We start from the raw sequence: 12591 nt of genomic DNA, 5'->3' as shown, positions 1-12591 counted from the left end.
TAGAACCACAGAGTGTCGAGTTCTAGAGAACAGGGCAAGTTTTTTTAGCAAGTAGAACTATCTGCCACGCAGAGTTCTGAGCTCCTTATCCTTGAAAGCATTCAAAGAGAGATGGGTAATCTTGTTATTGAGGCATTCTTATGGTAGAAGGAATATTAGACTAAATAATCTAGGACATATCTCAAATTTATATGTAGCTTCTTTCTAAATAGTGCCAATTTGTCAGAAAAGCTGAAAAGGATTATCATTAGCAAATGAACTATTTCTTCACTAAAATGATATGTGGGAAATTGGGAGAAAGATCTGGGAAAGTATACAGGTGAGCTATAGCCTAAGTGCGCTCTCCACACAAAATGAAATTGGATGGTGGAAAATGCCAGAGATGTCATAAAAGTGCTTATGCTGTTGTGAAGGGATATTTCATGAATGACTTTCAATCCAGAAGTTGACAGAGATGACACATATAATGAAAAACTATTTGCAAACCTAAAGTGATGAGCAAAGCTTACTGAAAAGCTGAAAGGGTGAAACATGGGAGATAGCAATGAAGGGATTCTCAGTTCAATTTTTGTTTTCAGGGCCGGCCTGGTGGCACAGCGGTTAAGTTCACACGTTCTGCTTCGGCGGCCCGGGGTTCACTGGTTTGGATCCTGGGTGCAGACGTGGTACCACTTGGCAAGCCATGCTGTGGCAGGCGTCCCACATATAAAATAGAGGAACATGGGTATGGATGTTAGCTCAGGGCTAATCTTTCTCAAAAAAAAAATTGGGGGTTGCATTCAGCCCAGATTTGGTTGTAGCATATGGGCATGATCTTTAAATATGCTCAATAATACATCATTCATCTCTGACATTTCATACCAGTGAAGATTATCAAGATGTCACTGAGTCATTTTGGCCACAGTTGGGTCCCCTTTAGGGATCTTGATGGCCTATCATCATCATTAAGATACTGGATGTGTGTGTGTGTTGTCTCTCCAAGGCTCCACACTTGAGCAAGCCACTTGAAACTATAGAGATTGTCTTTACTGATACTATTGGTATAGTGAAGAAATTATTCGTATCTCGTCTCTTATTTCAAACACTTACGTGAGCAGGTTTCTCCCCAAATGTCAGCCACCTTCACTTGGCAGAGTGTTCTCATTGCCCATTTCTTCACTGCATTAGTGAGGACAGGTTAAATTTCTTTCTTTCTCCTGTTGGAGAAATAGTCCACGTTGGTTCTAGTCAGCAGGGCAGTTCCCCTCTACAAAATCATTTGGGAAGTCAGGCTTCTTCTGGGTGTGGCTCTATCGTCCCCTGGACCTTGTGCCCATTTGTATCCCACAGTGAAAGGGGAAGGACACGGAAGAGGATGTGTCACAGATTTTATCACTCCAGCTGCTATGCAATAGTTTTCATTTGTTCCAGAAAAACCTGATTAGTTTATCAGACAAGTCAGCTCTGATGACTTCCTGCCATCGTGGAATGAAATTTCACAGCACATTGCCGAGTTTCGATAGTCATCTCTGTTCTCTGGTCTTACTGTGAGTACATATTTGGATGTCCTAGCACAAAAAAGTTCTACAATTACATTCTTTTATTTTTGTTTTAAACTTTAATGAACCACTTCTTATCAACTGATCTATTTTCATGAGTGGCAACACGACAACAATGAAATGACATATTTAACAAGCAAAAGCAGTAACAAGCAAATGATGTGGAAGTGCCTTAGCCAAGAGGAATGGCATCCTGTTAAGTTGCATTTATTGAGACAAATTAAATGAGAAGACAACTTAAGAATATAACAGTTCGTCACAATGGTCAAGAGACTGTCAAGCAGTCAAATGGTCTGTAAGCAACAATGTGGTGGCACCTGCTAAGCAGGCTTGCCACATCTCCATAGATTTGGTCGATAAGAAGACCAAATAGAGTTAGACAGTTTATATTTACAGAGCAAAAGAAAGATCAGCATGGTACCAGTTCCCTGTGTCCCTAGTCTCACAGGATGACACCACCAGGAGGGGCTAGATGACAGATCACAGGAACTATTGGTCTCTCTGTTGGTGAGGATCAGGGCAGGGTCAGTGCTCACAGGAGACTGAGAGTGATTGCCTTCTTAAATTTTGCCCACTAGGTGCCTCGCTTGCTTACCTGCCATGTGGCAGGCCCATGTGGCATGGCAGCACTAGGTGCCATGCTTGGCCCTGCCATGTGGAGGAGCCAACTCTAAACTATCGTCAAGCAGTTTTATAGATTTACACAGAAGTTTGCAGCTGTACCTAAGATTGGGGCCGGGGCTCAAGGCAGAAAGTTCTGTGTTCAACTAAAACTAGGGAGATAAGTGAGAAATGACCTGTGGCTGACTCCTCCGCAGGAGAGATGAGAAACTGCCTCAAAACATCTTCACACCATGCTTATCTCCCCTTGCTCCAGGCGGAATTTCAGGTCATTCAGAGGTGTTAAGTCTTTCCTATATGGCCTTTGTGGAGATGTTCAAAGTTGCTAGGATGCCATGGAGCTGTTCCCCTAGAGACCAGTATCTGAAATAAGAGGACGAAGCTGAATGTATTGCTTCCTATAGTAAGGGTAAACTATGCTGGTCATGCACGGTCTCTCCAAGCAGAGCAGGCTGCCGATCTTACATTGAGATTTTGGGGCCGGTGGAGTTCACAAATTGGCAAATTTTCAGAGCCCTTAGAGATTGCTCTCACCTGTAAGAAGCTGGTGGTTGTTGATGGTGGGCACTCAGAGACATGTGCCCTGGGCTGTCTTTGGTTGGTGGGCTATCGCAATGACGGCTGTCCTTGATAGGTTGTCCTTGATGGATTTGGTAGGTTCTGACTGCTGTTTGTTTTCAGGGCTTCAAGGTACTTGGTACTTTCCTAGAAGTCGGAAGCTCTTTTTATTTTCACGATGTAAAAGACTATCTATGAAAAGTCTTTAATCACTGCTAAAATTTATTTAACATCAGTGAACAAAATCACTCCATTGTTTTTATCCTCTGAAAATTCCAGACTGCCTTCTGACCCTTGATGGATGTGGAGACCACCAGAGGCCAATAACACCTGGAAAAACCCTGTCCCAGCCTGAACTTTTAGAGGGAATGGGGCTGGGCCTTATTTATCTTTAGTCTCCTACCTATCCTAGCATATAATAGGTACTCAATTCATGAATGAAACTTAGAAACTCAGAATCCTTAGGAATGGCAGAAGAAGAAAAAGATAGAAGGATTGGGCAGGCGAGACACTCATAGGTTTCACTAGGTACGTCTATTCTGTAAATATCTGGTTGATGTTAGTACCACAGCCATTCAGGTAAAATGCATGATGTCTGTATTTTATGTGTTCCAGGTGTGTGTCATATCACATAATTGTCAGGACCTAAGATGTCTGTCCCTGTTAAGAAGCATCATGAAGATGAAAACTGTAATGAGGACAGCCCCACCAACTTAGCGAACCTAGACCTTGTGCAGGGGAGCCAGCCCCCTGGGCCAGGCCGTTACAAACCTCGACATGCTGGTAGTTCCACCCATTTTCCATCGTCCTCCCTGATCTACTTTGTGATGGGAGCCAATAAAGAGAAAGAGACCAACCACAAGGGTTTGAAGAGCGCGGGGCTAGGGTCCGGGGAAGGAGGAGGGCTGCGTCGGAGGATGGGCGCAGGTGCCCGGGAGCCGTGGGGCAGGGGGAGGCGGCGCCGGGCTCGCATTGGCTCAGCGGGCGCACTCCCTCGCGGCACCGGTCCAGCGCGCCGAGAAAAGGGATATCGCCCCGTGGCGGCAGCCGGGCGCGAATTCGGCGAGGAAACATGGCTGAGTATACGCGGCTGCAGAACCGCCTGGCGCTGATCCGCCTCCGAAACCCCCCGGTCAACGCGATCAGGTAACGGGCTCGGTGGCCTCCAGCCCGGGGACGGCAGGGTCTTATCCACCTGCTGCCGTGGAGGCTTTGACTCCCCAGCCCCCTGCTTTAAATGGAGAGGGCACTAACGCGGGTTGAACAACGGCGTATACCAGGGCCTTTTACGGTGGCTGGTTTGGTAATGTTCGCAGAGAACTCTCATTCCCGCTTCACTGGTAAGAAACCGAGGCTGAGAGGCAGACAGAGGGCTACGAAGTGAGGGTGCTGGGCTTGGACCGGGTCTGACCGTGCCTTCCAACTTTGACTTCCCACGCGTACTTTCTGTTCCAAGGGTCTTAGTGCAATGGCTGTCTGGACCTTGATCCCTCACTTGCCAACTTGGAGTCCAGGCCACCCTTGCAATGTGTAACTAAAAGCTTTAGGAATCGGACAATAAAGTGACTTCAAGTTCTTAAAAATAAATTAAAGTCCCCATTAATGCCAACACAGTGAGTAAAGGAGAACTGTGTCCTGGCCCAGAAATGCAAAGTTGTGTCTCCTGGTCTGTTCTAAACCTCAGGGCCTTAGTGCTTCAGTGGAAGATCCGTGTCAGAGTAAGTCTATTGAATAGCTTTTTCTGAAAAACTGCTGTGCATTTTATCTTCTGTTTTATTGTAGAGTACCTTCCTTGTTAAATTCTCCAACCCAGATTTGTGAAATGCACTTACAGCATTACTTTTAAAAGTGAGATTAATGCTGCTTTTTTGAAAATTAATGAAGTTATTACATAGGTTTGGTTCTTCTGTATCTCCAAAAAAAGTATGGTGATACATCGGCCTAGGAGAGAGCCACCCCTCCGTAGGGAGTAGGATTAGCAGAAATTATAATTTACAAAGAATATGTAAAGTATAGAGAGAAAGACCTTTGGTCAAAATTCTTATTGCCTGCTGCTGGAGTGAAAAGGGATTGGAATGAGGAGACCTTCTAATTTTAACTAATTTTTGTCGTACTGTCATCAGATTTGATCATATCATTAGTATTAATATAATTCTTATTTTTGATATGAATTATTACATTTAATAATACAAAAATATGCAGGAGTAAAATCACACAAGGATGATATACTTGCCTACTTGCCATTCTCAGAAAAAAGCAAAATATCTATTATTTTGGTTTTGCCAAAGAAAAACATAAGTAATATGATTACATGTCAATTTTAGACTTGTCTGTATTCTAATTAGAATTGCTAGATATTAGGACTCTCTGCCTCAGCCTCTGCTCACAATGGGAAACCGTGCCCATCAAGCCTTGGGGGGAAAAAGGTCCACAGTCTAATACCCATAACTAGGAATATTTTTCTCATGAATATTTTAAATGTTTCTGGTATTTAACCTGCCCCCCTCCTCCCTGGAGAAATGTTAGTATCTACCTGATAAAGTTGTTGCAAGGTTTAAATGTGTTGGAGGGGAATGGGTGAAATGGCTGAAGGGGGTCAGCTGTATGGTGATGGATGGGAACTAGGCTTGTGGTGGTGAGCACTTTGCAGTGTATACAGATGTCGAATTATGAAGCTGTACACCTGAAACTTATACGGTAAAAATAAATAAATGAATGAATAAATAAATGTGTTGGAGGTTATAAACAGGCATTTAACAGGTGTTAGCTATCGTGATTTTTATTAGTCAGAGGCCTGTTACAAGCCCCTACCCGTAGGCCCTGCTGCTCAGGATTCATTTCAGCTTCATTAAGGTTTTCTCCACTTAGAAATAAATACTTTACTGCCCTTTTCCATCTGTCTTCTTCTGAACTTACATTTTAGGTAGAGGTATACATGCCAGCATGTTATCAAGTTTAACAGGTTCCCTTTTTTTATGCTTTATATTTTTCTTTACTTTTTCTTCCTTTTCTCCTTCCTATTTCTAATTTTATGTGGGAAATTATCTCTTCCTAGCTCACTGAGAGATTCTTATTTGAATACGTTTTGGCCCAAATAGTTTAAATCCTTCTTTGCTAGTTTAGCCAGCCATGTTTCCTTACATTCCAATGAATGCCAACCCTCTGTGAGTATAGACCATGCCTGATTACTAAGCCTGTCTCTCAGAACAATGGCTTTCACACTTTTTTTTTCCATAATCCACACAAAAGTCCCATGTTTTACATAGCAACCTAAGACACACACATACAAATATATAACTGAAACAAAGTTTTGTCAGACAAAACTTATCATATATGTTATGTAGTTTAATATATTCTGTTTTCTCTTCTGTTTTTCTTCTATTTTAAAAAAATGCTGGTCACAGCCACAAAGTTGATTTGACGACCTTTGGTTTAAAAAAGCCCTAAAAATAACAGACTTCCTACAATCACAAAAGCAAAAGAGTTTTGGTCAGCACTCATGGAATGTTATCTACTCCAGACTCGACTTCTCCGTACCTGCAATATTAAGGGGAGAAAATAGTTTCTTGACCCCTGTGACCTTGACGTTTCTCCTAGGCTGTGGTCCCTTTCAGCCGGTGTGAATCTAGTAAAGCTGTATCTGTTACAGCCATCTTCATTTTTCTTTATTTCTCGTGTTTGATTTTGCAAAATTAAAAGAACATAAGAAATGAAAGAGTAGGGGTTGGTTGAAATGGGAAAAGCCAGCCTGTTTTTTTCAGTGGCACTGTTTGAGTTCATTTTGGCTAATTTTGCAGCCATCATTTACCCAGAAGGAAATATGTGCCTTTTGTTGTTTTTTTTGTTTTGTTTTGTTTTTCTTTTTTTTTGTTTTTGTTTTTGTTTTTTTCCTCCCCAAAGCCCCAGTACATGGTTGTATACCCTGTGTAAGTTGTTCTGGTTCTTGGATGTGAGCTGCTGCCACAGCATGGCAACTGATGGACAGTGGTGTGGTTCTGCGACTGAGAAGCGAACCAGGCCGCTGGAGCAGTGAGCACTGACCTTTAACCACCAGGCCATCAGGGCTGGCTCAAATATGTGCCTTTTGGACTTCTCAGTATTGTGGGTGGTTCACAATCTGTTTTTCATTAACGAATTTGGTTTCTAACCAATCAAAGGCAAGAGGTTTTGTTTGATTTCCTCTAGGTTAAATGGTGAAAAGTAATTAGGTGAAGGGGAATTATCATATACAAGGGCCACTATCTCCTTTATTCCCTGAGGGTTTAACTCACAGTTGCTGGTCTGAACAATATGGCTTTTATAGAAGTTTGCTGTTGTTTTCAGATTTTTTTTTTTCACTGTATACTAAAGAACAGACGTTTTACCCAAAATACTGAGAATTCTAAGGCAAAACTGATTGAACTCTGGTTCTATCATTTTTCTTTAAGCAATTTCTCACCGCTTTTCCTAGGTTCTCCTCTTTCACCATCCTTCAGCACTTATTGAACCCCTGCTTCTTGACAAATTCTCTTCTCTTGGTCTTTGTGATTTGGGTTCCATTGGAGCTGAATCACTCTACTGAGCCTCTCCCATTTCCTAAATGAGGGTGTATCCAGAGCATCTACCCTCAGTGCTCTTTTCTTTGGCAGACTCATTCAATCTTGGCTTTAACTATCTCCTCTGTGGATGACTCCCTTATCTACTGAAACTTGGCAAAATCTACTACATGCCCTTTCTCACCCAGACCTTGCCTTCACCTCCCAAATTAGTTAGGACTAGCTTTATATGCCAGTGACAGAACACTCAAAATAATAGTAGATTAAACAAGAAAACATTGATTTCTGTCACAGCAGTGTCCTGGAATGGTATGGCTACTCCACAATCATCAGGGACCCCAATTCCATATCTTTTGCTCTGCCATTCTCAATACACGACTTGCACCTCTTGGTCCATAATGGCTGCTCCTGATGTAGTCATCACATCTGCCTTCCTGCCAGAGTAGAGAGGAAAGAAAAAGAGAAATTATACCCAATCCTATAAGGACTGTTCCCAAAAGTTGCACATACTAAATCTACTTCCATCCCATCGTCCAGAACTTAATGCCGCGGCTGAGCTTACTGCAAACCAGGCTGAGAAGTGTAGTCTTTATTTTGGGCAGCCAGGTGTCCAGCTAAATCCCAGCTGTTTAATACTTTGAAGAAGGTGGAGGAGGGGTGGCTATTGGACATAACTTACAGCCTCTGCCACATCTCTTAGACTGTTTCTTTTAGATTGTTTCGTTTTCTTATTTGCTAATATAACAAATTGATTTTCCCTCTCTGAACTTCCACATCACTTTCTTTGTACCTTTATTACAAGTAGCGCTTATCTTAGAAGGACACTTTGTTCTTCTTAGAATGTTTTAAACTCCTTGCACTGCACACAGAAGCTGTATAATAATTTTAAAATTGATTAGTGCTGAATCTAAGTGGTCAAAGTTACAGCAGAGTGCAGGAAAATAATATTTAAAAACAATTTTCATTTAATCAGCCCAGTGCTTAATTCACAGTAGACACATATATTATTTTGTTGAAGAAATTAGTGAAAGCTTAATGATAAGTATCTAGGGTTTTTACCCATCATGTATGTGTTTAAGTTTTCATTGCTAGAAGGGAAATTTAATTCTGACTAATGCTCCATCTAGTTTTTTCCTTATAGTGTGGCTGTACTCCGTGGAATACAAGAGGGACTGCGGAAAGCTCTAACAGACCATACAGTAAAAGCCATTGTGCTTTGTGGAGCAGATGGCTATTTCTCTGCAGGTAACCAGTGTCTGACCCTCTCCCACTCTCTCTGGAATCCACAGACAGATCGATAGTGCATTAGCTGTCCCTGAGGATAATACCAGACTGTGGGTGATGGATATGGGAGACTTGGATGGGAATGAGAAACATTGTGGAGAAAGAGACAGGAGTCACAGGAGAAACCCAGAGAAGGTTCTGACCTCCCTCTCTTTCCTATGGGATTGGGCCTTTGGAGGACATTTAGTTTCAGGCTTGACGGCTATGACACCTGCTAGGATACACCTACTGGTACATACCTGCTCTGCATATGTCTCCACCTATGTGAGCTTGGGCAAGTCCCTTTAACCTCCTGGATCTTAATTTCCGTCTATATAAAGAAGATAGAGTAATTTCTATCTTAATGGGTTTTTGTGAGATTAAATGAGACAACATATCTGGAAGCCCCTAGTACAGTGCCTGTGTGCAGAAGATGTTCAATAAGTGTTATTTTTTAATTTCACACGGGGTCTTGAAATGGAATTCATTTTTCTTCTGGTAGTTACCCATCTCAGTGACCATGGCACTCTTTATTGGGTTATTGTGTGAAAACGTAAAAATATTGACAAAATATGGCAAAAGTATCTGAAAATGGTGATTTATTCAGTCGTATTTGTGCCGCCTTTTCCTTTTTTCCCAAATGAATATGTTATACTTTTTGAAGAAAGTCACATCGATATGAGGGCCTATATATTCTTACTGTAGCCAGAGGAATTTAATGTATGTTAATGGTAGCCTGAGAAGAAATAGATATTGGAATAATGACAATAAATAAGTATAATAAATAAGTATAAAAATGTTAATCATTATATTTATCTTGCCTGCTATGTACAAGTACTGTGTAGGTGGTTTATTTATTAATAATGAAAATGATAGTAGTTTTGTACAAATTCTGTTTTAATCCTTGGTAAACCCTACAATCTCCATTTACAGATGAGAAGGCTGAGCCTGAGAGTGATTAAAATAATGTGCCAAACATTAACCAGCTATTAAATGGCTTATTCACTGTTTGAAAACCTAAGGTTGGGAGCCCAAGGTGGTATCTTTGAGGCATGAAGAGAGAGATCAGAATTATGGAGAACTTCATATTTCTTTGTAAGAAAGGAGGTAGGAGAGAAGGAAGTTAGAGTTCAGGGGCAGAAAAAATTATTTTCCTAGAAAAGCATTAGGGATTATCAGACTTGACTTAATGGACTTATATAGAACAGTGGACCCAACAATTGGAAAATATATATTCTTCTCAAATCTGCAACATTTACAAAAGTTGACCAGATCCTGGAACATGAAAGCTTGTCTCAATAAATTTCATTTAGAGTATGTTCTCTGACGACAATCCAGTTAAACTGCATATGTATATATATATATATATATATAAAACATATATAACTTGAGGGATACATCTAAAGCAAAACTTGGCAGGAAATTTATAACCTTAAAGGTATATGTCAGAGAAGAAAAAACACTGAAACATAATGAGCTAAGCATCTGTATCAAGGAATTAACAAAACATACAGTAAAATAGACCCAAACGAAGTAAAAGGAAGGAGATACTGGGAGAAATTAATAAGATGGAAAACAAATATGAAGCAAAAACAATGTCAAAAGTTAGTTCTTTGAAAGACTAATAAAATTGACACCTTTGGAAAGATTGATCAAGAAAGAAAGAGAAGGCACAAACAAATGTATGTGAGGACTAACGAAAGGGATATGACTGCAGATGCTATAGCCATTTAAAAAGATAATGAAGATATTATGAACAAGTAGAAAAATTTAGCCTATCAAAGTTGACTCAAAAAGAAACAGAAAACCATTAAAGAAATTGAATCAGTAATTAAAAGAAAATCTCAGAAAGTAAATTCCAGCCCCAGATGACTTCACTGGCAAGCTCTAACTGAAAAGTCAAGCAAAATATTATTCTAATTTTACACAAACGTTTTAGAGAATAAAAAAGAGGGAACACTTCCTGTATTCATTTCCTGGGGCTGCTGTAACACATGACCACAAACGGGCTGACTTAAAACCACAGATATTTATTCTCTCCCAGTTCTGGAGGCTGGAAGTTCGAAATCCAGATATCTGAAGGTCATTCTTCCTCCAAAGGCTCTGGAGAAGAATCCTTCCTTGCCCCTTCTAGCTTCTGTGGTTGCTGGCAATCCTTGGCATCCCTTGGCTTTTTGCTGCATCACTCCCGTCTCTGCCTGAGTCTTCCAGTGGCCTTCTCCCCTGATCTTATATAGATCTTACATAGATCTTATATAGATCCACCCTCATCCAGTATGACCTCATCTTTACCTGATTACATGTGCAAAGACCCTATTTCCAAATAAGGTTGTATGTATAGGTTCCGAGTGGACACCATTCAACCCAGTCCACTTCCCAACTCATTTTGTGAAGCTAACATAACCTTCATACCAACTCCTACCTGTCAAGGATGGTGTGAAAAAGCAAAATTACAGGCCAGTTTCATTCATAAACATAGATATAAAAATCTCAAACAGTATATTATAAAATTGAATCTAACAATAATTAAAAAGTATAATACATCACTTTTATCCCAGAAATACCAGATTGGTTAAACATTAGAACATCAAAGGTAACTCATCCTATTAAACAATTAAAGGAGAAAAATCATATGATTATTCCAAGAGTTGCAGAAAAACACTTGATAACATTTGACACACATTAAAGATAAAAATTTTTAGTACATTAGGTACAGGAAGGAAATGTCTTAATCAAGCAGAAGACATCTATTTTTAAAAACCTCCAGCAGGGGCCAGCACCATGGCATAGTGGTTAAGTTTGGTGTGCTCTGCTTCAGTGGCCCAGGTTCACCCATTCAGATCCTGGGCATGGACGTACACCACTTGACAGCCATGCTATGGCCGTGACCCACATACAAAATGAAGGAAAGCAAAACAAGAGGAAGATTGGCAACAGATGTTAGCTCAGGACTAATCTTCCTCAAATCAAAACAAACCTACAGCAAACATCAAACAAAATGGTAAATTAAAAGCTTTCCTTATGGGAAAGGAGCAAGACAAGGCTGCCTGCTGTCACCATTTGTATTTGACATCGTATTCTAGGCCCTGGCCAGCCCAGTAAAACTAGAAAAAGAAATAAAAGGTATAAGGATTGGAAAGGAGGAAACAAAACTTCATTATTCAGAAGATATGCGTGTTCGTAGAAAAATCAAGATAGAAAATTGTTAGAATTAACAAGAGGATTTTGCAATTTTTCTGGATATAAAATCTATATCCAAAAATTATTTGCATTTCTATATCCCAGAAATAAAGTTAAAAATGAAATCTGAATACCTTTGTCTGTGCCTTGGTTTCTGTAAAATTGAGATAATAGTAATATGTTGAGAGTAGAAGAATGTAGTATAACGTTTAAGACTGTGGGCTGCACAGTCAAACTGCCTGAGTTCAAATCCTTATTCTACCAGTTGCTAGTCATATGTCTGATCTAGTCACTTAACATGTCAAAGCCTTAACTTTCTTACCTGTAAAATGGGGATTGTTATATTACTTAACCTAGGTGTTAAGAAAATTAAATGAGACAGTGAATGAAACTACTTAGCACAGTACCTGATGTATTTATCCAATAAATGTTAATTGCTATTATTACATGAAAAATTATTGTAATCTAAAGTTATGGGAAAGATAGACCTGAGATTCAGACTGAAATTCATCTTGTTTTTTCTAGAACCAAAAGGAATCTAAAAAATAAATAACTCTATACTGGAGGGTGAAACATGATAGATTGGTGAGAAAAAAAGCATAATCCCTGGATTGATGCTAGAAGAGGAGCAGGTAGCAAAAAGAAAAAAAAGAAAAACAACAAAAGATGAGTAGATTGAACATGAAAAAATTACTTTAACTTTTTAACTTGTACCAAGCTTAATGTTTTCAAAGAATAGATAATGCTGTGGGGGAAAACTCACTACATATAATGTTATGTGAAAAAAGGGAAATATAAAAACTGATTTTACAGAATGCTCTCAATATTGTTAAAAGTATATCTTATAGTGAACTTTCATTTAATTCTCCCGTCAGTCATTTAAGATAGGTATTGAG

General features: G+C 39.9%; 1 protein-coding gene across 1 annotated transcript in view; it reads left to right on the top strand.

The window, feature by feature from the left end:
* EHHADH (enoyl-CoA hydratase and 3-hydroxyacyl CoA dehydrogenase) overlaps positions 1-12591 on the top strand; it is a 53451-nt gene that overhangs the window by 6806 nt on the left and 34054 nt on the right. The window contains exons 2-4 of the mRNA XM_001498736.5: positions 1411-1526; positions 3333-3863; positions 8394-8497. Of these exons, the coding sequence (XP_001498786.2) occupies positions 3790-3863; positions 8394-8497 (178 nt within the window). The 5' untranslated portion in view covers positions 1411-1526; positions 3333-3789. The remainder of the gene's footprint in view (positions 1-1410; positions 1527-3332; positions 3864-8393; positions 8498-12591) is intronic.

This window comes from Equus caballus, chromosome 19, assembly GCF_041296265.1.
Source record: "Equus caballus isolate H_3958 breed thoroughbred chromosome 19, TB-T2T, whole genome shotgun sequence".
Taxonomy (NCBI): domain Eukaryota; kingdom Metazoa; phylum Chordata; class Mammalia; order Perissodactyla; family Equidae; genus Equus; species Equus caballus.
Note: the sequence above shows the minus strand (reverse complement) of the source record. Positions and strands in the feature narration are given on the sequence as shown.